The following is a 22871-nucleotide window of genomic DNA, read 5'->3' as shown; positions in this document are numbered from 1 at the left end:
ATATGTATTTTTTCTTTTTCACATTTCCGTGCTAATCTTACTAAGCCATGTGTAATTCCCCAAACATTCTACATTTGCTTCTCTCTCAGGGCCTTTGCTCAGGCTGTTACATCTGCCTGGGATATCTCAGCCCCCCTCACCTTTGTCCCACCAGCATGGCCAACTTCTACTCATCATCCTTCAAATCACAGCTGGCATGTCACTTCCTCTGGGAAGCCCTCCCGGACTGCCATGTACAAACCTTTATCATTACCTGTAGTACACTGGGTCCCAGTGGCCCACCTTCCCCTAGTCACCTTACCCCAGGACTCTTCACTCCTGTAAGGCTGGGCTCATGCTTATTTTCTCCAAACCCCCAGTGCCAAGCACAGGGCCTAGTCACACAGTCGTGCTTAGTAACTAGAGTGAACAAATACGGGCCTGAATGAGGAACTAGGGAAGCTCAAGATGCCCGGATGATAACAGTGGTAGTAATTAGGGCTGTAGATCAAGGGACCTATAATTTAGTCCTCACGACATGTCTATGAGACAGATGATTTTGTGATCCCCATTTTACAGATGAGAAAACCGAGGCTGCAGAAGTTAAGTCACTTGCCCACCTAGCCGGTAAGAGGCAGAGCTGGAATTGGAGCCCCAGCAGGCTGGCTATAGAGAACACAGTGTGACCACATAGCTGGGCTGAGCGGGGTGGGCCGATGGGGAGGAAATGTGAGTTTTCTCTCTGGTGTTTCTGCCTTTTGGGTTGACACGTGAAGAGATGACAAGGAAACAGGTCAGTGATGATTACACACCATCTCACCAGATCCGTAGAAGTAGCCGCAATGACAGCTGGTTCATTTGGTTGCCCTTGATGGCGCCCTGTCCGCATACGACCGACCACAGCCCTGGCCCCGAGCTCCCCGAGTGTCCCGCTGTCCATGAGCCTCACGCCCCTCTTGTCGTGTTCGCTTCCCGCAGATGTCATGGAATCCCCGGTACCGGAGCTCCAAGTTCCGCCACGTCTTTGGCAAACCGGCCAGCAAAGAGAACTGCTACGATTCGGTGCCCATCACCCACAGCGTCCAAGACAATCACTTCTGTGCTGTGAACCCCTATTTCATTGCAGTCGTGACTGAGTGCTCCTGTGGGGGGGCCTTCTTCGTCATTCCCTTGAACCAGGTAAGGACGCCGGCTAGGCCTCCGGCCCACAAAATTCCCTGGAGGCAGTGTGGACAGGGCACAAGGAGAGAGAGCCTGGGTTTCTGGTTTCACGTATGGGTTCAGATCCTGACCCTGCCTCTTACCAACCAGGTGATGTTGAGTCCTTTCACTTCTTTGAGCCTTGGTTTCCTCATTGGGAAAAAAAAAATACATCTCCTGGGATTTATGCTTCTAGCAGTTGCCTAGCTACTCCTAAGACCTGCCCTCCACCCCCTCGCAAAATAATTCAGTCCTGAATAAAATATAATTTGTAACACATCGCCGGGCTCACAAGACATCGGGGAGATCTCCAAAGCTCCCTCTCCTCCCCAACAAAAAGAAACGCATCTTGAGCCAAAAATCTAACTGGGAGAGCTAAGCAGTCAGCAAACAACGCAGCAGCTTGTCCTTTGGCAATGCTGACAGTAGAGGTTAGACCATACGCAGTTACTGAAGTTTGACCTTCTTTCAGCCCAGAGTGGAGCTGCGTACAGCTTAACCTAACAGCAGGCAGAACCTCCAGAGGGTCTAGCAGGATCCTGGCTGGCAGCTCCTCTGGGTCCCAGCTGGGGCAGATAGGAAGTTTCTCCAGGGGAAAGCGTCCCGCATGTGGACAGGACTCCCACAGAGTAATATCCTGCAGGTTCACGATCTGAGATCACCAGGCATGTGAGCCACTACGAATGAGTCGGCGGAAACCATAAACAGACTTAGACGCCTCACACCCCAAAAAAGGACTTGAGAAGTTAAAATCATAAATGCAAAATAAAATCTCAGAGACCAGGTTTTCTGATCTGAATGGAATTGAGTTAGAAATCAGGGACATCTGGGTGGCTCAGTCAGTCACGTGTCATCTGCCTTCTGCTTAGGTCATGATCCCGGAGTCCTGGGATCAAGTCCTGCATCAGGCTCCCTGCTCAGCGGGAGCCTTTTTCTCCCTCTGCCTGCCACTACTCCTGCTTATGTGCTCGCTCTCTCTCTGACAAATAAACAAAATCTTTAAAAAAAAAAAAAAAAGCAATTGAGTTAGAAATCAATTACAAAAGATACATTTTAAATTCCCAATCAGGAGTATCTCACCGGTAGACGGCAATGTGATACCACCATAACCACCAGATCGGCAAAAACGTAAAGATCTACCAGTAGTGAGTGGTGGTGAGGAATGGAGCCATGTAAACTCTCAGACACTTCTGGGGACAGGGCAAACTGTCGCACGTGTTTTGGAACAAAATATGACAGTTTCTAGGAGAGAGGAAAATACACACACCCTATGACCCAGAGATTCCCTGTTACTAGGCATATCCATGCAGTGTGTTATGTGTACCAGAACACAACGACAGTGTGCGTATCGTCACCAAACTGCAAACACTCAAAACATCCAAGAATTAAATGAATAAATTATGATATATCCATACTATGGAATATACATAATCATGAAAAGGAACAACATGTGTATACATATCAAAATATGGATGAATCTTTTTTTTTTAAGATTTATATATTTATTTGAGAGAGCGTGTGAGAGTGCCACAACGAGGGGCAGAGGGAGTGGGAGAGAGGATCTCAAGCAGACTCCCCACTGAGCCCAAACCCCCGACACAGAGTCTGATGCGGGTCTCGATCTCATGACACTGAGATCAGACCTGAGCTGAACCCAAGAGTCGGACACTCAACCGTCTGTACCACCCAGATGCCCCAACGCGGATGAATCCTAATGACAGTTTTGAGGGAAAGATACCAAACAAATTACAAACTGTCTCATTCTGTTTACGTAAAGGTAGATACAGACTAAATTAAACTCTACCTTAAGGGATGAATAAGTAAGTAGAAAAATTTTAAGGAAGAGCAAGCAAGGGACTATCCAGAAAACCAGGATAATTATCACCCCCTGAGGCGGGGCCGGGTGGGTAGTTACAATTGGAGAGTGTCCCATGGCAGGAGCGGGGGTGGGGTCTCCTTTCTGTTGGTAATAGTTGGTGTCTTAACTTGAGAGGGTGGCAGATATATGGGTAATTTATTTTCCAGCAGGTCATTAAGCTGAACATTTACATTTTATGTCTTTTTTATATATGCTGCATTTCACACAAACACATACATAAAGATGTTGCTATGTTCATGTGGTTTTACAGGCAATTTCTATATAACTTCCAAGGAACTGATTATTCCAATCTTTTGCAAATATTTCTAGAGAATAGGAAAAGAGGGACTGCTCCCCTCCTTGTTCTGTGAGCCAGTGTAACCTCGATTCCAAAACCAGACAAGGACAGAAGAAGAAAGGAAAATGACAGGCCAGTCTCACTCAAGATGTATGTAAAATGGCTAGCAAACAGAATCTAGTGGTGAATTTTAAAAAGGATATATTCTAACCAAGTTGGAGTTATCCCAGAAACTTAGGACAGTTTAATATTAATAAATCTATAAATGTAAATCATTATATTAACAAATGAAAGGAGAAAGCCATATGGTCATCTCCATAAATGTAGAAGAAAGCGTAAGATAAAGCTCAGTATCCATTCATGATACAAATTCTTACCAAATGAGGAAAAGGGAATTTCACTAACATAAGAAACAGAAGTTTTAAAACCTTTTCTTTAGACTCAACCGTTGTTAACATTCTGCCAGATTTGCCTTTTATCTCTTACATATCTTTCTCTCGATATGTGTATGTATAGGAATTTTGTTTCTGGTCCAGAATCCAACTGAGAATCATTCATTGTATTTAGTTGTCAAATCTCTTACTCTATTTTATTTCATGATACTGACATTTTTAAGTAGCTAAAGGACAGCTATTTTGTAGAACATTTTAAAATTTGGATTTTTGACATTGTTTTCTCATGATTAGATGTATGTTATACGTTTGGGGCAAGAATATTAAACAAATGATGTATCCTCGGTTCATTGCATCATGTGACACATGTTGTCAGTTTACCCATTATTGGTAATATTGGTGATATTTGATCTCTTTGTTAATTTGGTGCAAACATTCGTAAAGATAGAATGTTAGAATCAGCCCTTTAAAATCAGCAATGAGTTCAAGGTCCTAGCCTGCACCATAGGGCTGAAAAATAAGTTAAAGTTGTAAGGATTGAAAAGGAAGACATAAAACCACTCTTATTTATAGATTGCCTATGTAGAAACCAAAAAAATAAAATGCGGTCAAATTATTAGAAAAATAATAAGAGTGTTTGGAAGGTGGCTGGGTGCAAAAAGTCAGGATACAAAAATGAATTGCATTTTTATATATCTAGAACACTTGGAATATGTAAACATTTGCAGTGGAATAAAAGAAGATTGGGTGCATAGGAATAAACGAAGCTTAAAAGGAGAAAATTCCGGAGCATTCTTGAAAGACCAATATTAAAGATGACCTGAGTAAATGGAAATATGTACCATGTTCATGAATAGCCTCTCTTTCTCTCTGTCCCAAATCTCCACAACATTCTCCTTTATAGGATGTATTCCATAGCATATTCCTTTCTTAGGATACCATACCCTGATTACTTCACATTAGAGTCATTTGTGTTCTTCTGCTAGTAACTCCTAATGTACTTGGAATAGTTGGGGGTGGGGGAGAGAACTGGTACTTTGTTTGTATATATATATATATGTAGATATCAGTATGTATATATATATGTGTGTAGGTATATATGTAGGTATATTTCACATTTTGGGCATGCAGTTGGTGCTCATAAATTTTCATTGGCTGAGCAAATTACCCAGTGATTGTTCATCCGAATAAATAGGAAGGGCATCATTGGCAAAGAGAATAGCACCAGCAAAGGCCTGGAGGTGAGACTGTGCATATGACCAGGCAGTAATGCAGAGAACAGTCTGGCCAGAACATGAATGCCCTGTGTGGAAGGGGAGGAAGGGAAGTATCCTGGGGAAGTGGATTCGGGCCAGATGAGAGGGGCCTTGAATGCCAGGATAAGAAGTGTGAACTATAGGGGCGCCTGGGTGGCACAGCGGTTAAGCGTCTGCCTTCGGCTCAGGGCGTGATCCCGGCGTTATGGGATTGAGCCCCACGTCAGGCTCTTCCGCTATGAGCCTGCTTCTTCCTCTCCCGCTCCCCCTGCTTGTGTTCCCTCTCTCATTGGCTGTCTCTGTCTCTGTCGAATAAATAAATAAAATCTTAAAATAAAAAAAATTAAAAAAAAGAAGTGTGAACTATATCCCAGAGCTGAGATTTTTCAAGCTGGGACAAGTATAAAATGGGATTTATGGAAAGACTTGAAGGTCAGAGCTCAAAGGTCCCCTAGAGATGACCCGTTTGACTTGTTTCTCCCAAGCTCCAGGTGCTTCTACCCGCCGAACAGACTGTATTCTTTTTTTTTTTTTTTTTAAGATTTTATTTATTTGACAGAGAGATGGCCAGGGAGAGAGGGAACACAAGCAGGGGGGGTGGGAGAGGAAGAAGCAGTCTTCCAGAGGAGGAGCCTGATGTGGGGCTCGATCCCAGGATATCATGCCCTGAGCTGAAGGCAGACGCTTAACGACTGAGCCACCCAGGCGCTCCCTGTATTCTTAATTCAGTAAATAGTTAATGTATTTTTCAGATTTGTATTACTCACACCTCATTCAGAACTGTCACAGTTTCTAAGTCAATGAACTACTGAGTATAAATAGGTACTAACAACTGATGTAAGAAAATAAGTTGCTTTGATATGGTGGCATGTGGACCTGGGTGGGGAGAGTGGACCTAGTTTAGAAAGATAGGATGATCAGAGAAGGCCTTTCTGACAAGGCAACATTTGAGCAGCTATCCCCTTGAAGCTCTAGAAGCACAGTGTTCGGGCAGCATGAATGGCAAGTGCAAAGGCCCTGAGGTGGGAAGGCTTCAGTCTGGGCGCTGGATTTAATGTGTTTGAGACACAAATTGGTACGAATTGTCACAGGGGCAAGAGCAGTGGGAGGTAAGGTCAGAGAGGGGGCAGGGCTGGGACTGGAAAGGCCTTGGAGGCCAGGGCAGGAGTCTGACCCTATTCTGAGTCCAGTGGGAAGCCAGTGGGAAGTTAAAACTCACTTGTCCTGTGCATTGTGATCCTAAGTAAAATGTGTGATTCCCTTTGGGCTTTTTGAAATACCATGAACAGCTCAAGGACACGCGTTAATTGCCACCATCACAGACTCCTAGGAATCCAAACACGACAGGAGCTGGAAGCCACTAATCAGAGCTCACACCTGAGTGTCAGAACGCAGATTCTGATTCGGTGGGTCAGAAGCAGGGCTGGGCAGTTGGCATTCCAGCAAGCTCCAGAGTTGCCGAATAACACACAGGATGCCTGGTTAAACCTGAATTTCAAATAAACACCAAACAACTTTTTTTTTTGCTTATTTTTTCTTTGTAATTAAACTTTTTCGTATTGAGAGCATTGTAGATTCACATGCAATTGTAAGAAATAACACATAGAGATTCTGTGTACCCTTTTCCCAGGTCCCCCCAACGGTAACATCTTTTTTTTTTTTTTTATGTATTTATTAGAGAGCGAGAAAGAGCACAAGGTGGGGGAGGGGCGGTGGGGGAGGGGGANNGGGGGGAGGGGGAGGGAGAAGCAGGCTTCCCTGCTGAGCAGGGAGCCAGATGCGGGGCTCAGTCCTGGAATGCCAGGATCATGACCTGAGCCAAAGGCAGACACGTAACCGACTGAGCCACCCAGGTGCCCCCCCAGCAGTAACATATTGCGAGACTACAGTATCAAAACCAGGGTATTGACGTAGGAACAGTCTAGATGCTGAACATTCCCACCGCCACCAAGATCCCTTGTGCTGCCCTAGCCACTTCCCTCCACCGCCACCCTCTCCGTAACCCCTGACAACCACTCATCGGTTCTCTTTCTCTATCCTCGTGCCATTTTAAGAATGTCATAGAAATGGAACCATACAACATGTAACCTTTTGGGTTTGACTTTTGTCCTTCAGCCTAATTCCCTGGAAACCCATCCAGGTTGTTGCGTGGATCAATAGCTCATTCTTACTGCCGAAGAGTATGGTGTGGTGTGGATGAGTCCGTTGTTTAACCGGTCACTGAAAGCCAGGTGATTGTTTCCAGTGCGGGGCTGTTAGGGATAAAGCTGCTGTGAACATCCACGGACAGGTTTCTGTGTGGACCTAGTAAGTCTCTGTCTCTCTGGGGAAATGCCCACGAGTACAATTGCTGGGTCCTGAAGTGGTTTTAAGTGTTTAGTTTCACAAGACACTGCCAAGCTCTTTCTTAGTATAACTAAAATAGTGGATGGAGTGTACTTATACTGAAAAAATTATTTGTCATTTGTCTGAAATTCAAACAGCCCTGGGCACCCTGAATTTTTATTCCTCACTTTTGGTATCCCTACTTCCCGGGGATGCCGATGCTGCTGGTTTGCGAACTATGTTTTCAGTAGCTAAGCTCTAATCTGGTTCTTTTTATAATTACCAAAAAATTTCAAATGCAAAGTAGATATAAGCAATCCTATGACCTCTTTTGTACCCAGATTCGAGAATTTTCAAGGCTTTGCCATTCTTGCTTCATCCATCCTTTTTTTTTTCCTGAGGTATTTTTTAAAGATTTTATTTATTGATTTATTTAGAGCACGTGAGAGCAGGGGGAGGGGCAGAGGGAGCAGAGAGAGAGAATCTCTCAAGCGGGCTCCACACGGAGCCTGTCATGGGGCTCAATTCCATGACCCTGAGATCATCACCTGAGCTGAAATTAAGAGTCATGCTCAACCGAACGAGCCACCCAGGTACCCCCTCCTGAAGTATTTCAAAGCAAATCCTGGACAGTTTGTCAATTTCCCCCCCCCATAAACTTCAGCATGCAATTCTAAAAGGTAGGGACATTTTCTGACACAACCGCAATGCCACTGATGGCAGCATTGACAAGAGCTCCTGTGTCGCCTGATTCCCAGCACATGTGGAAATATCCCTGATTGCCTCGTAGTTCCTCTTTGCACTTGGTTCTTTTGAATCGGGGTCCAGAAAGGTGCACGCATTGCATTTGGCTGATCTTTTCTTGGGTAAGCGCATGCAGGGTACTCGAGTTGGACTAGAGGAGAGGGAGAGGACATGTGTGCTGGGCCTTTGACACAGTGCGGCTGGCGGACAGGCCTGCAGGGCCCTTTCTCGTGTGGTGACCAGGGACAGCGCTGACACCGAAGCCTTCGTTAGCCCCTTCCACAGGAAGTACTGCCCCATCGTGCAGCCGAGGATGCTGAGGCTCAGGGCAACGACGTCCCAAGGGATCCTGAGCCCCGAGGGTGAGGACCAGAACGTGGCCCAGCCCTGCGCGTGGCCGTGGGGCCTCACTCTCGTTTCACGGGCCTGCGTGTGGCATCTCGGTTTGGGCTCTGGTTTCTAGGGGCTCCTTGTCGGTCGCCAGGGATTTCATCCCAGCCAGGCACAGAAAAGTGTGGGTAAACTAGTGTCGTGAGAAGGAAGGGAAGGCAAGCTAGCTAGGTATTTAATGGAGTGTATACGGGAGTACCAGTGTTGGAAGGTGTCTGGCCTCACCGCCGTGTCCTGGAGGTCATTGTCAGCAAGGTCAGGCTTCCCCAGGGGCCAGGTGACTCTGGAGGCAGCCTCCTTCCTCTCACTGGCCGGCCTGTTGGAGAGAGGCCCCCGCAGCCTGGCCAACAAGGGCTGTCTGTGCTCGGGGAACAGAAGCAGCAGCAGTAGGAAGGTCTGGGGACAGGCAAGCCTGGGGCCTGGCCTGCAGCCGAGCCGCCCGCGGGGGTGTGCGGGGTGGACTTTGCTGTGAGGTGTGGTGGGTGGGGAGAAATGATCGCAAGGGCAGGCAGAGCCCTGGGGATGGGCTCGGGGAGTGGATCTTGTCGGTGGGGGCCAGACTGACACGGTGGCCGCCAGATGCCTGGAGAAGGGAGGGGGCACCTCACAAGGGCCAGACTGAGTTTCTCAAGCCCGCGTCTGACCATGTCGGTCCCCGGCTCAGCCGCTCCCAGAGCTCCCCATTGTCTGTCGACAAACCCTGCCTTCCTCATCAGGCTTCCGCTCTGGCCCTGCCAGCAGTTTGAACCTCAGCTTTCCATGGAACGCACTTATTCCCTCCACACTCAGATTCTCAGATTCTCCTAGATTCTCCTAGAAATGCAGGGTGTGGGCCAGAATGGCATGTTGCTTTCTGTTTTGTCTTGTTTTACTTTTTCCAGTTCCAGGGAGGTCCTCCGTGAAAGTGGCGCATGATGCCAGTGGTAAGTCTGACAAGAGGACAGCAAGAGGCAGAGCAGGCAGTGGGAGGAAATAGTCCCAGGTCTCGGGGCTCTGCTGCCCTTAGCATGTGACTGTCAGCCCTTCTGCTCCCCAGCTGCCGCGTTGTACACGGGGATTCTTCGCGGGGTGGTTGGGAGGTAAATCAAATAATGTGAGCGAAGCACCCGGCACTGGCCTGGCACATAAATGCCTCCCTAAATTACGGTTCCCAAAGAGCAACATTTACACACCTGTTCCTTACAGGCATGAGAGCGTGCTTGAGTTCATTCATTGCAGTACGATCCAGGCATGGCTTCATTCACAGAGGGTACCCTGGCACAATCTCCCGTCAGTTGTGTAGGGAGAGATGGGAGTCCCCTGCGGAACAGTTTGGCCTCACCCTGAGTACATCCCTGGGCCCCCCAGAACATTCTGAGTGACAAGAAAATCAGGTCATTGTCATTCGCTCTAATGAGCTACACCGGCGAATTTCCTGAGAGCTTGCCATGTACCAGGCACCGTCGTAAGTGCTTTATTGTAGGAACTCATGTGATCCCTCACAGCCTGTGAAGCTGTTGCCATTTTGTAGATGGGGAAACTGAGGCATAGAGAGCAGAGGTCACTTGCCCAAGGTCGCAGAGTGGTAAGGGCTGCAGCAGGGACTAAACCCAGGAAGCCAGTCAGCCTGCCTGCCTAACCTCTTCTACGCTGTGCAGCCTACCTGCACCTGTGCCTACCCCCGCCCCCCACCTCCCGTGTCCACCCTGGGCAGTTGGAAGTATCCCTGGAGGCCATGACACTCGTGTGGGAATGGCTGCACCCCTGTGAGTGCTGGGGGTTGTGGCAGTGGCCTCACAGCTGTCCCATCCCACCAGCTGAGATCTGCCCCCCGCCAGTGTCCCCCACCTGCCCAGCTCTGCCCTCTGGGTCCCACCGTCCGTCCACTGCGTCTGCCTCAGGGCAGCCCCACTGAGACTTGGAAGTGGCATCTGTGCAGGCTGCGAGGAGAGCGGGTGCACCTCCCCTGATTCAGAGCTGTGTCCCCCTTCCGTCAGAGGAGGCCTGACCCTGGCTGGCTGCTGGCCTAGTGGACTGAAAGGCGGAAGTGGCCTCCCGATTATAAATGTCCCTGTCACGACAGGGCTTTTAGCAGCTCAGTCAATAGCCCGGGAGACTGGCTAATAGTGCCTGTTCATGTCAGACCTCAGCAGAAAACCCCGTTAGGCAGAGCAGCCTGCCAGCCCCGGGGTGGGGGAAGGGGTGGGAAACTAGCCATCCCTCATTGTCTGAGGAGGAAGAGAAGTTGTCTGGGGCTGGGTCTCTGTTTGGGGGCCTGGGAGGTGTGCTGGCCCGGCTGAGCCAGCCGAAGCACCTCCCGAGTCTGGCCTCAGCCGAGTCTCCACGCCGGTCTGAGCGCCGCTGGCCTCCTGTCAGCACAGGCCAGCCTGACAATCAGCTCTTTCCAGAAACCTTCCAGACAAAAATTAGGTCAGGGCTCTGGGCCAGAGAGAAATTGGGTGTGCCAGAGCAGAAGACCCAGCACTGCTCATGCCCTTTGACCTAGGAAATGGCCTAAGAAAAGGAAAGGCTGCAGGCAGAAGGGAGGCAGGACCCTAACTCAGGGCAGGGAGCCCTCCAACACGGCTAGTGCAGCACAGACCACAGCTGGGAGCCAGAGCCCTTGGGCTGCAGCCCTGCTCTGTCCCCCACGTTCCCTGGGACCCTAAGGAGGTCCCTCCGGGCTGGGGCCAGCGAGCGGGCTGTAATCCCTTAGTGATGCCTGCCACCGGAGCAGGAGGAGAGAGTTTTGCTGTGTTTTTACCGTTCCCATCTCTGAGAGAACCTTCAAGATCTGCAGTTTTAGAACATTTTTGGCTCATTCCGGAAGCACCCGACTTTTCAGAAAGTTTGGAGTTTTGTGTTAAATACCTTTTATTTATTGCAAAATCCGCACAGTTTTATAGAAAGTTTGGAAAATTAAAAAAAAAAACCACAGAAGATGATTAAACTACCCATTTTCCCACCATGAATAGCATTTTGGTGCATTTCCTTCCAGTCTTTTTTCCCTCATTGTTGATACACATGGGCTCGCGCGCACACATATTTACACGTAACAAAAGCTGCTCTTATTTGAGCGCTTACCACATCACTGTTCGGCTTTTCCTGCACAATATTTCATTTCACCCTCATAACAGTCCTGCGAGGGACGGATTATTATTCACATTTTACACACGAGGGGAGAAGCTTGCACAATTTGAGCAGGTGCATGACACGATCAGGTTTTAATTTTTGAAAGCTCACCGACGACAGCGTGCAGAAGGGCCTGGAGGCTAGGCGGAGGCTGGTGGCTCAAGCGGTGGCCCTGGGCAGACCTGGGCCGTGGCCCTGGGCAGACCTGGGCCAGGGCCCCCGGCTGCATGTTCTTCCACGGCCTGGCTCCAGGCGCTACCCACTGCAGGGCCAGGGAGCCTGCCCCTCTCTTCCTTGCTGAGGAAGGAGCCGATGGACCTCACGCATCACTCACAAAGGACACAAGTCCGAATTCTTTCCTTTTCTCTGTCTGAATCTATGTGTGAGGGCATAATTTTTTTTTCTGATTCATTTGAGGATAAATTACATACATCTTTGACCTTTACTCCTAAATACTTCAGTGTTTCCTGAAAGTAGGAGTATTCTCTTTATCACCATATTCCATTATCAACTTTATGAAGTTTAACATTGCAATAATACTTGAACCTATCTTTCATGTTCCAATTTATCAAATAGTGCCCTGGATAGAGTTTCCCCTCCATGGGATCCAGTCAAGGTGTGGGGTGTCTGCTACTCTTTCCTGAAGGGTGGGAGCTGAATTGGGCTGAGTATTTGTGAAGGGGAGCCCAGGACCGCTACCTCTGTTTGCAGAGCTTCTAAGATGCATGCTTAAAGCCCTGTGAGCCAGGGTCTCGGTGTCTGTGTTTGCTGGTTTGCCGGAGTGACCCCGAAGCCCCGTGTCTGTTCCTGCAGCAGCTGTGGCTTTGAAGCCTTATGAAGCCGGGTCAGAGGCACCACTGCGTCTTGGCTCAATCTCAGTTGGGCACCATTTCGGTGGCTTCCGCAGAGTTAGGGAGGTGAGGCAAGGAGAGGCAGTGGGTGTTCCTTGAATCTGCTCTGTCCTTAAAAGATCTTTTTTAAAGACCCCGAAAGCATTGGTGCTGCCAGCTTACGTACTACATATGTCCTGTGCCCCCGCCACCTTGCATAGGGCCTGTCCCCTATATATGTTGTGGATGTTGGCCAGTTCTTCTCAGCTGTCTCTTCCTTGTGGATGGAAAACTGGGTTGCAGAGCATGCGGGGGGCGGGGGCACTTCAGCACCTGGGGTGGGATGGTGGATGTGGACGAAGCCTGCGCTGGCAGGCGGGGGGTCTGGGTCCGGTGCCTGTTCTGCCAGGCCATGCAGTGCGACATGTGACTTGAGGGTGTGGTCGCTGTCACAGGTTTCTGTGGCTGAACAGGCCCTGTGGTCCCATGATCCAGGAAGTCCAGGTCCGTGTGAAGAGCTGGCAGTCTCCACTCGGGCCACGTGTCCTCCCAGCACCCCCACCGCAATTCTCAGCAGGCCAAGGGGAAGGGAAGGAGATGCTCTTTCTTTCTTTTTAATTGAAATATAATTCACATACCCATAAAATTCACCATCTTATTTTTATTTTTTTTAAAGATTTTATTTATTTTTTCGTCTCAGAGAGAGAGCACAAGCAGAGGGAGCAGCAGGCAGAGGGAGAAGCAAGCTCCCCACTGAGCAGGGAGCCCGACACAAGACTTGATCCCAGGACCCTGGGGTCATGACCTGAGCCAAAGGCAGACGCTTAAACGACTGAGCCACCCAGGTGTCCTAAATTCACCATTTTAAAATGTACAGTTCAGTAGGCCTTTAATATAGTCACATGCTTGTGCAAACATCACAAAATAATAACTCCAAATAATTTCATCACCACACAAAGAAACAGCATACCTGCTAGCAGTCACTTCCTGTTCCCCCCCCCCCCACCCCGGGTCCTGGGCAACCATGAATCTGCCTTCAGTCTCTATGGATTTACCTGTTCTGGAGTTTTCATTTGTATTGTCAGGGTTCTGAATACCGGGGACCAGAAGGTGTATTAATTTGCTCTTAACAGTGAAACCACATCTGGTACGACATCGGGTCATTTATGTGGAATCCTGCGATGTTTGGCTTTTTATGTCCGACTCCTTTCCCTGACTTTCCGAGGTTCGGCCATGCTGTAGCGTGTGTCGGTTTTTCATTCCTTTTTTTGGCCGCATCTATTCCGTTGTGTGACTACACCACATTTCGTATATCCGTTCATCCACGGATGGGCCTTTGGGTTGTTTCCACCTTTTGGCTATTATGAGTAATGCTGCTACAGGCGTTGTCGTGTGAGGGTTTTGTAGGCCCGTGTTTTCGTTTTTCTTGGGGATAAATCTCAGGGTGGAATTGCTAGGTCACATGGTAACTCTATGTTTAACCTTCCAAGGAACTGCCAGACTGTTTCCCAAAGCGGCTGCACCATTGTTGCATTCCCACCAGCAGTGTCTGAAGGGAAATATCCTTCTACCAAGTGCCTACCATGTGCTAGGCCCTGTACTAGACCCTTCCACACGTCAGCCCCTGTGATCCTCACATGAACCCTGGGAAATCCCTATTATTGCCTCCATTTTACTGAGGACAACACTGAGGCTCAGAGAAGTGATGTGACTCCCCCGGCATCACACAGAGAATGGTGGTCGGGCCTAGATTCACGCCCCATTCTGTCCCTTACGTTTTCCTGTCTACTCAGCGATCGCTGACTGCCGAGTGACCGTCCAGATGCTTGAGTGGGATTAACCCCCTCTTCTCCCCAACACTCCTTTGCAGACGGGAAAGTTGGACCCCCACTACCCAAGGGTCTGCGGGCACAAAGGGAATGTCTTAGACATCAAGTGGAATCCTTTTAATGATTTTGAGATCGCCTCCAGTTCTGAAGATACCACAGTGAGTGTCAGCGCGTGAGGCGGTTCCCTGTCCCGAGAGGAGCGGGCTTGGGGTGCGGGGAGGTGGAATGGTGTCTGTTCTTGGCTTGGATGCTCCTGACCCCCTGATCCTTCATGAGGTGAGGTCACTCTGTGGGGGAGGGGCAAAGTGAGATTGTGCGGGAGAAGTTGTGGGCTCTGGGACTTGGGGCACCACCCCTTTAGATCTCCTCCCTGGACCTCAGTCCCACCACCTCTAGAATGGGCATAATAGCTCCCAACCATCTAATGAGGATCCAGTGAGACTCGTGACTCGCAGTCCAGTGGAAAAGCCTATCTTCTGGGGGAACTCTAAAATGCTGTGGGGAAGGGAGCTTTAAAAGGATAGAAGCGGGATCCTTATTTGTATATGGGCACCGCAACCATCCCCAAAGCTTCAGTCCCACCAACTTTTTGAGCCCCTGTTCTATACCAGGGTCATAATCCCCACAATGTTCAGTGTTATTTATTTATAATTTATTCTGTGCCCACCTCTACAATGCAGTGAGTGTGGCTTAAAAGACACAGCCCACGGCCCTGACTCTCACTACACAGACCATTTCACCCTGTCTTCCCGGCAACCCCACAAGGTAGAAGAGTTTCCTGATGGAGAACCTGAGGGTCTGAGGGGTGCGGCAGTGTGCCCAAAGTCACACAGGCTGTGGACATGGAGCAGGGCTTCAGACTCAGGCTTGATTCCAGAGCCCAGTGTATTTCCACTGAGCTCTGCCTCTTCCCTAAATAGCAGCAGCCACAGATGGAGGAAGTAAAGGAATGATGCATGGGACATTGGCTAGGATGGGTTGCAACTGCTGAGCTCTAGGTTTAGCTCAGAGCTTCCTAGCAGTCAAGGCAAAAAGGGAAATAGAATATTGCAGAACTCTCACTGTCTCATGAAAGGAAACAGGAAAAGCAGGGAGAAACTTCTAAGAGGACTTGTGTCAGCTTCCATGTAGGGGATGCTGAGGAGCATAAAGGACAGTGTCTGCTGAGGTGGCTTCACAGAAGAGGCAGTCAGGCCCTGGGAGAACTGGCCTTGTCTCTAGTAGCGGGATAGCCAATATCTGACTCTGTGCCCACTCATAGAATACCTGCCTTTTCAAGGCCTGCTTTGAAGACTCCCTTCAAGGTCTTTATGAAATTCCTGGCTAGCCTCATCTCCTGCCACCATTCCTTCCCAGATGCCCCGGGGCAGGAGGAGTGGACGTCGCTCTTGGGGGTGGCAGTGCCTAACCCCAGCCCTCCCATGTAAAGCTCTTGGCTTTGTCCTCCCTGTCCCTGGGACCTGGGGTCAGGGCTGGCCCTCTAGCTCTGAGGAGCATGGGGATGGTATCTGTGCCTCCCAGACAGATCTGCCCAGAGTCTGTCCTCCCGCAGCGGCCGGTTCTCTGCGGCCATAGCATTCACCCAGCGCATTGTCCGGAGCCTCTGGTACTCATGGGGTTGCCTGCCTGGTTCTATAACCAAATGACCAGGGAATAAATACATGTTGAGTTGAAAGCAAAGTCTACCTGAAAACCCTGTGTGTCTCTGAGAGAAAGGGGGTGTACGGTCACCTAGGGGCCTGAGAGCTCTGAAGGACAACAAAGGGCATCAAGTTACCGCCATCCCCTCTGTGTCCCTCCTGCCTTCCCCCGACTCCATTTGTATGCTTCTGTAACAGGGAGCTTACTCTCTACTGTGGAAACCCCTTCCATCCTCGACAACACTACTCTGAAAAGAAGCCCCAGCCCTCTTCCCAGGCCCTTCCTGTAGAATATAGGCCGTGACACCATCCAGCCTGGCCTTCTGGCCCTTCATCTTTCCTCTTTCAGGCCATCCAAGGGGGCCACTCCAAAGGAAGTAGCTCATCCCTACCCTGTCCTGCTCCAGAGACGGCACTGGCTCCCTAGTGTTCTGATGATAGAGTGCAAACTCTTGCTCCTGGCGTTTGAAGGCCCTAGCCTGAAACTTTGGGACAAGGAAGGGGTGGACAGTTGCACTTTGAGGGATATTCTAGCCTGGGAGGTGGACTTGATCTGGCATCCAGTCTGGGAGTCAGGCCTGTGGCCCGCCCAGCTTCCCACAGCGCAGGCCATTAGGATGGCAAAGATGACCAGGAGGCAGATTTGGAGGCCTGGGCTCAACGCTGGCAATGCCAGCCTTTGCTTGGGCTGGAGGACTTTGGCAAAGCTTCTGGTCCTCTGAGGGGTCCAGTTACGCCTCCACTAAGTGAGAGGTGGATACAGAGAGCACTCCCCTGGCCCTTCTGCTGGATGCTGCCAGTGCTGTGGCTTAAGATGGCGAGGGTACCAGGGTGACCCTGGCTAACAACCTCTCCCCCACCCCCGGCTCTGTCTCCCCTGAAAGATTAAGATCTGGGACATCCCCAAGCAGCTGCTGACAAAGAACCTCACAGCCTGCAAGAAGGAGCTGATGGGCCACACCCGCAGGGTGGGCCTGGTGGAGTGGCACCCCACGGCCTCCAACATCCTCTTCAGCTCTGGCTACGACTTCAAGGTGGGTCCATGCACTCGTTTCCCCGGGGCCGCCCTCGCATGACCAAACTGGGCACTTAAGACACCAGAAATTGATTCTCACATAGTTCTGGAGACCAGAAATCCAAAACCAAGGTGTCAGGAGGGCCGCACTCCCTCCGAAGACCCTAGGAAGCACCCTCCCGTGCCTGTTGTAACTTCTCGTGGCTCCACGCATTCCCTGGCCTGCACCTGCATCACTTCAGCCTGCCTCCAGCTTCACGTGGCCTCCTCCTCTGCTGCGTGTCCTCTCGTCTTCGGACGACACCGGTCATTGGATGTAGGGTCCACCCCAACCCAATGTGACCTCATGATAACTAATTACATTGCCGAAGACCCTGTTTCCTACTGAGGTCACATTTTTGAGGCTCCAGTGGATATGAGTTTTTTGGGGGGCACTATTCAACCCATTAGTCCTCCTGGAGGGGATGGGCTGGGCCCTATCCAGAGAAGCTTCCCCCTCCCCATAGACTGCCAAGCTAGCAGTCGGTGAGCCCTGGGGATTGGGGAAATTCATACTAGAGGAGCCCCAGATTCTGTTCCAACTCGGTCTCTGCCTTGCAGTGTGAACTAGGAAAGTCCCTTGTCTTCCCTAGGCCTCAGTTTCTCAATTTGTACACAAATGAGGTTGGTGTGACCATAGCCATGGCTTTTAAACTCTTCCCTTCACAACATAGGGCTTTACAGAGGCACTTTGGGGACCTCGTAATGGATAAAGGGTGGGATGGGAGTGGTTGACAGAGCCTCTAACCCCCTTCTGATCAGAAGCCCTCTTTTATCTAATTACGTAGGATGTGTGCAGGGCTACAGTATATGCTTGTGCTAGTTGTTCTGCACACAACTGCATGGGGCGCAGTTCACATCACGGGCTGCGGGAACGGACTGCCCTGGAGCTGAGCATGACAGCTCAACATGGCAGCCCTATGTACCTGTGTGAGGTGGAAACTGCCGCTAATAAGTGTGTGAAAGCCCCTGGACTAGCTCGTTCCCTGGGGTCCTCCCTGCATGGACGGTTTGTTGCTCCAAAGCAGATGGTGTTTTCTTTTCACCGCCAGACAGCCTGACTCCCGGCTTCCCCTCCTGCCACGTGGCAGCTTCAGCCGGCAGATCCATCCTCCCACCCAAGGCTTCTTGGCCAGACTGCCATCTGTGGCTTCCCTCCTGGGGATACCGTGTTTCGCGCAGCCTGGCGGGCGTGCGCCTGTGGGAGCCAGGGGCGGGGTGGCCACGGTGCTCAGGGCCAGCTCATTGCTGTACAGGTGATGGTCTGGAACTTGGACACAAACGAGTCTGTAATCGTGAACCCCGTGAGGACAATTAGCTGCCACCAAGGCGCGATCCTCTCCATGTCCTTCAACACCAATGGCAGCCTGCTAGCCACCACCTGTAAAGACCGCAAGATTCGGATTCTCGACCCCCGGGCAGGGGCCGTCCTCCAGGTCTGTGCTGGGCTGGGGTCCAGCTTGGGGGCAGAGGAGCAAGGAGTGGTGAGGGCCCGGGGGAGGCTTCGGAGAACAGGGTAGTCGCTGTCAGCATTGTGGCCGAGCCTTCACATGGGCTATCTCCGTCTGTCCTGCTGGCACTGCTGAGAGGTAGGACAGGTCACCTCCATTCTTTGGATGAGAAAATGGAGGCTGAAGAGCGGTCAGGTGACTGGCCCTCATTGAAAGCTGAGCTTTGAGCCTGGTCTAACTCCAGAATTTGTCAGTGTGCCTTAGCTCTGGCAGGAGGCATGACGCTCCTGCCTGTCCGCTGTGTGACCGTAGACAAGCGCTTGCTGTCCTCTGAGCCTCTGCTTCCTCATCTGCAGCAGCGGGCCATTAGTCCCTCCTCTACGAGGATGGAAGAGATACCCGGGTGACAGGGCCCGCCCAGCCAGTGCCTTGCATGCAGAGAGCGTTCAGTCATCTTGCAGCAAGAGCATGGAGCTGAGCTGAAGTTTGCCTTTATCCGAGCTCAGAGAAAGAACTCTCAGCAAAAATAGTAGGAGAGACTCCATGTGGATGGGCGGGTCTCCGAAGGCTTCCGGGAGGCGGTGTCTCTGGAAGGATTCTCTAAGCAGAGCAAGGTGGTGGACAAGGAAGGCTTTCCGGGTCCCGCAGCAGCAGCAAAGGCAGGCAGGCCCGAGACCCTCGCTGCTGCCCACGAGCCCCTGACCGCCCCTGTCCATGCAGGAAGCCAGCTGCACGGGGCACCGGGCCAACAAAGTGCTGTTTCTGGGAAGCCTGAATAAGCTGCTATCCACGGGCACATCCCGATGGAACAACCGGCAGCTGGCCGTGTGGGACCAGGTGAGTCTCCCGTGTGGCCATCCCTGCCCCTCCCCCCACCAGCACCTTGCAGCGGAAGGCTAGCCTCATCCACTCCTTCGTTCATTCCCTTCCTCACTGCTCAGGCATGTACTTAGCATAGCCTGCCTGGTGCTGAGGATGCAGGGATGAAACATGGAGGGAGCTCGCCGGATGGAGCGTCTTCTCGTCCAAGGAGGGAGTGGCCGTGGTGTGGGGGTTGGGGGCAGGTGGTCACTTCGGGGACCAGGACCGGGCAGGGGATGGTGGGGGGAGAGAGGACATGTCCTTCTGGGAGGAAGGAACAGCTGGAGCAAGGGCTTGGTACGACACTGAGGCAGGTTGGCAGGGGGAGCGACTGAGGGGGGTGAGGGTAAGAGCCAGGCCGAGCAGTGTTGATCTGAAGGAGCATTTGGCTGGAGTTCAAAGACCGGACAAGTCGCCTCCTCTCTCTGAACCTCCTTCTTCATCTTTTACAACAAATAATAAAACAAGCAGGGAAGGGCTGGTGTGCGATCAGGTGTGTGAGCGGTGATCCGTTGAAGGCAAAATGCCCACAGAATAAAAGGTGGTCTCTCTCCCTCTCACATGCACGCTCGCGGGCGTGCGCACACACGCACATGGACACGCGCGCACACACACACACCCAGAGCCCCTTGACAGGGATTCCCATCTCCGAGAACACCACTGAGGACCTCCAGGAGTGACCCGCAGGCCTCCCTGGTCTCCCTTTCCTTGCAGGACAACCTCTCCCAGCCTGTGTCAGAGACGGACCTGGATGGCTCCTCGGGCGTGCTGTTTCCCTTCTATGACGCGGACACCAACATGCTCTACGTGGTGGGGAAGGTCAGCCTGGCGCGGGAGGGAGGTGGCTGCCTGTGCCCTGAGGCGGGGAGCAGGGCCGCCCCCGCCTAGCCCTACCGCTAGCCAGACAGCAGCCTGGGGCCGTTGGGCTGCAGGGCAGGGACAGGGACAGGCAGGAGTTCCTGGACACTCTCTCCCTGTGGTGAGCACGGTACCTGTCCCGCCTTCCTTGCTCCTGGGCAACACCCAGGGCCAGGCTTTGTCAGACACTCCAAGCTTGTCCCTTCTCAGTTCTGGGACCAGACGAGGAGGCACCGTGGGTGTTTCTCAGTAGGGGTGCCTTCAGATCTGGGGTGGAGCAGGTTTTCATTGGGCAGGAGTATCCTGTAGCTTGACATCGTAGCTCCCACCCACCAGTGCCTGGGGCAGCCCTCCCTCCCCCAGCCCCTCCCCAATCGCTAGGACAGCGACAACCAGAAATGCCCCAGAGGTAAGACCCACTGGATGGTCTCAGGACCCGCCACCCTGACCTTTATGTGCAGCTGGGAGTGGGACTCAGGCCTGTGCTCCCGGAGCTTCTGCCTGGAGGCACCTGGTGGGCTTTGGGTCATGGTTGGGGGGATTGAGTGTTAAAATGAGGACCCCCTGCTGCTCTGATGACAGTCCCCTGGTGTTCTCTTGTGTGAAGTGGCTGTGAACACCAGGTTCCTGCCCCATGGCAGTGGGGGGCCAGGAGGGGGCAGGTGGGAACCGGCTCTGAGTTGTACCCTCCTCCTCCCCAGGGAGATGGAAACATCCGCTACTACGAGGTGAGTGCCGACAAACCTCACCTGAGCTACCTGACAGAATACTGCTCCCGTAGCCCACAGAAGGGGATAGGTGAGTATGGAACCCTGAGGCCACAGGGGGCCTGGGGAGGCAGTAACGAGTCAGATGAGGGCCCTGCCCTGGAGGGGCCCCGTTTGGGAGGGCAGATGGTGGATTAACACTGACTCTATGGGAGCTCAAATGGAGGTGTGCAGGAGGTTTTGCGGGACCAAGCAGCAGGAAGTCAAGGAAGGCTTCCCAGAGGAGGCAACACTTGAGGAGCCAAAAGGGGAGCATGGGGAGAGAATGAAGGCATTCTAGGCCAAGGTGGAGCAGTTACAACAGTAGCCATGACCTAAGAATTACTGACCTAGGAGAGCCCCTACTTTGTACATATATTTGGGGATAAAAACACAAATGAAAGAAGACGTGTCTCTGTGTTGTCTATAAGAAACTCATTTGAACATGAAGACACAGATTAAACGCAAAGGGAAAGAGAAAGACACGGTGCCAACGCTAATCAACAGAAAAATGGGGGCAGGAGCTCTGTTTCAGAGCAGCTCGGGCACAAGCGGAGGGGGTGGTGAGGGAGGGCCTTGAGCCGAGCACACTTCCTGTAAGGTCTAGCTAAAATCACTGAGGTCCTTGGAGGTGAGGACCAAGTCTGATTACTTCACCCCCATTTCCCCAGCCCAGGGCCCAGCCCAGCGTATGCCATTTGCTCCTGAACTGTCTATAGAGGGAAGGGTGGTGGGAGGAGGGCGCTCTCTGCTCCTGCCCAGGTGTGCAGTCTGCCTTTGCCACTCACACTGGGTGCCTGTGACCCCAGCCCAGCTGGAACCTCTGAGCCCTCCTTGGCCATCTGCCCGCAGGTGTCATGCCAAAGAGAGGTCTTGACGTCACCTCCTGCGAGATCTTCCGCTTCTACAAGCTGATTACAACCAAAGGCCTCATTGAGCCTATATCCATGATTGTACCCCGGCGGGTAAGGGTGGTGTGGCCATCTGCGAGGGAGGCGGGAACCCCCCCTGCAGAGGATGGGCCCTGGGACCTAGAGCCCGGAGCCCATGCCCCCTGGGGTAGCAGCAAGAAGGCTGATGGCCACTCCTCAAGGGAAAGGCCTTTCTTATTGTCAGTGCAGTGGGGCTGGGAGCTAAGGGTCCTGAGTCCCCCCCATCTCTGCCCTTGAGTTGCTGTCTGACCTGGGGCATGTCCCTTTGCTCTCTGGGCCTTGGTTTCTTCAACTCATAGGTGGGGAAAGCCTGGACCCCAGCTCCCTAAGGGCCCTCCCATCTGGGTGGCCCCCTTGCCACCCCAGTCCTCATTTCCTGGCTTCTCCTACAGTCGGAGTCTTACCAAGAGGATATCTACCCGCCCACGGCAGGAGCCCGGCCGTCTCTGACAGCCCAGGAGTGGCTCCGTGGGATGAATAAAGGTGAGGGGGACAGACAAAAGGCCCCGGGCAAACGTGAGGGGAAGTGGAGTGTCCAGTGGCCCCAAGTAGCTGAGAGGGGTTTGGCCTATAGTTGTATTCTCCCATAACCCCAGACAAATGGTCCTTGACAGTCAGTCCCCAGTGGCTAGGATGGTCACATATGGGTCCAAGAAGGGAGGGGTTGTCCCAAGTGCTCAGGAAAGCCTTTCCAAATCAAGGGATTTTGCTCCATGGAAAACTTCTTGGAATTTCAGGCTGTGCAGAGTGAGTGGATAGTCTCAGCTGGGTGCCCTTGCCCGTCCTACCATCCCCACCTTTGCAATTACTTTTCGACCTAAGAGACCCTCTAGGCAGCAGCCCCCCGCTGCCCACCCCCACCCCAGGCCCTTCTTCCTTGTGCTGACCCCCTCCCTGTCCTGTCCACCTAAGGGCCAGCCCAGGGGAGGCAGTATGTGCTCCTCGGCCCCACCCCAACGGCTGCCTCTGTGACTGGGACCTCCTTCTCCTGTCTCCCCTTTGGGTAGCACTTGGTCTGCTCCTCTCTGGGCCTCTTGCCTCTTCCATGACTGTGATGTCTTGCCTCCCCTGCTTCTCAGGGCTGTTGGGAGGATTCATGAACTGGTAGATGGCAGAG

General features: G+C 51.8%; 1 protein-coding gene across 3 annotated transcripts in view; it reads left to right on the top strand.

The window, feature by feature from the left end:
• CORO2A (coronin 2A) overlaps nucleotides 1–22871 on the top strand; it is a 53885-nt gene that overhangs the window by 26567 nt on the left and 4447 nt on the right. For 2 of the 3 annotated variants that reach the window (XM_034664178.1, XM_034664179.1), the window contains 9 exons: nucleotides 958–1158; nucleotides 14254–14370; nucleotides 16737–16886; nucleotides 18163–18342; nucleotides 19078–19194; nucleotides 19933–20037; nucleotides 20778–20874; nucleotides 21675–21787; nucleotides 22147–22237. In XM_034664178.1, coding sequence (XP_034520069.1) covers nucleotides 958–1158; nucleotides 14254–14370; nucleotides 16737–16886; nucleotides 18163–18342; nucleotides 19078–19194; nucleotides 19933–20037; nucleotides 20778–20874; nucleotides 21675–21787; nucleotides 22147–22237 — 1171 coding nt within the window. The remainder of the gene's footprint in view (nucleotides 1–957; nucleotides 1159–14253; nucleotides 14371–16736; nucleotides 16887–18162; nucleotides 18343–19077; nucleotides 19195–19932; nucleotides 20038–20777; nucleotides 20875–21674; nucleotides 21788–22146; nucleotides 22238–22871) is intronic. The other variant, XM_034664180.1, reaches the window with a different exon arrangement.

The sequence above is a fragment of the Ailuropoda melanoleuca genome, chromosome 7 (genome assembly GCF_002007445.2).
Source record: "Ailuropoda melanoleuca isolate Jingjing chromosome 7, ASM200744v2, whole genome shotgun sequence".
In the NCBI taxonomy this organism is placed as follows: domain Eukaryota; kingdom Metazoa; phylum Chordata; class Mammalia; order Carnivora; family Ursidae; genus Ailuropoda; species Ailuropoda melanoleuca.
Note: the sequence above shows the minus strand (reverse complement) of the source record. Positions and strands in the feature narration are given on the sequence as shown.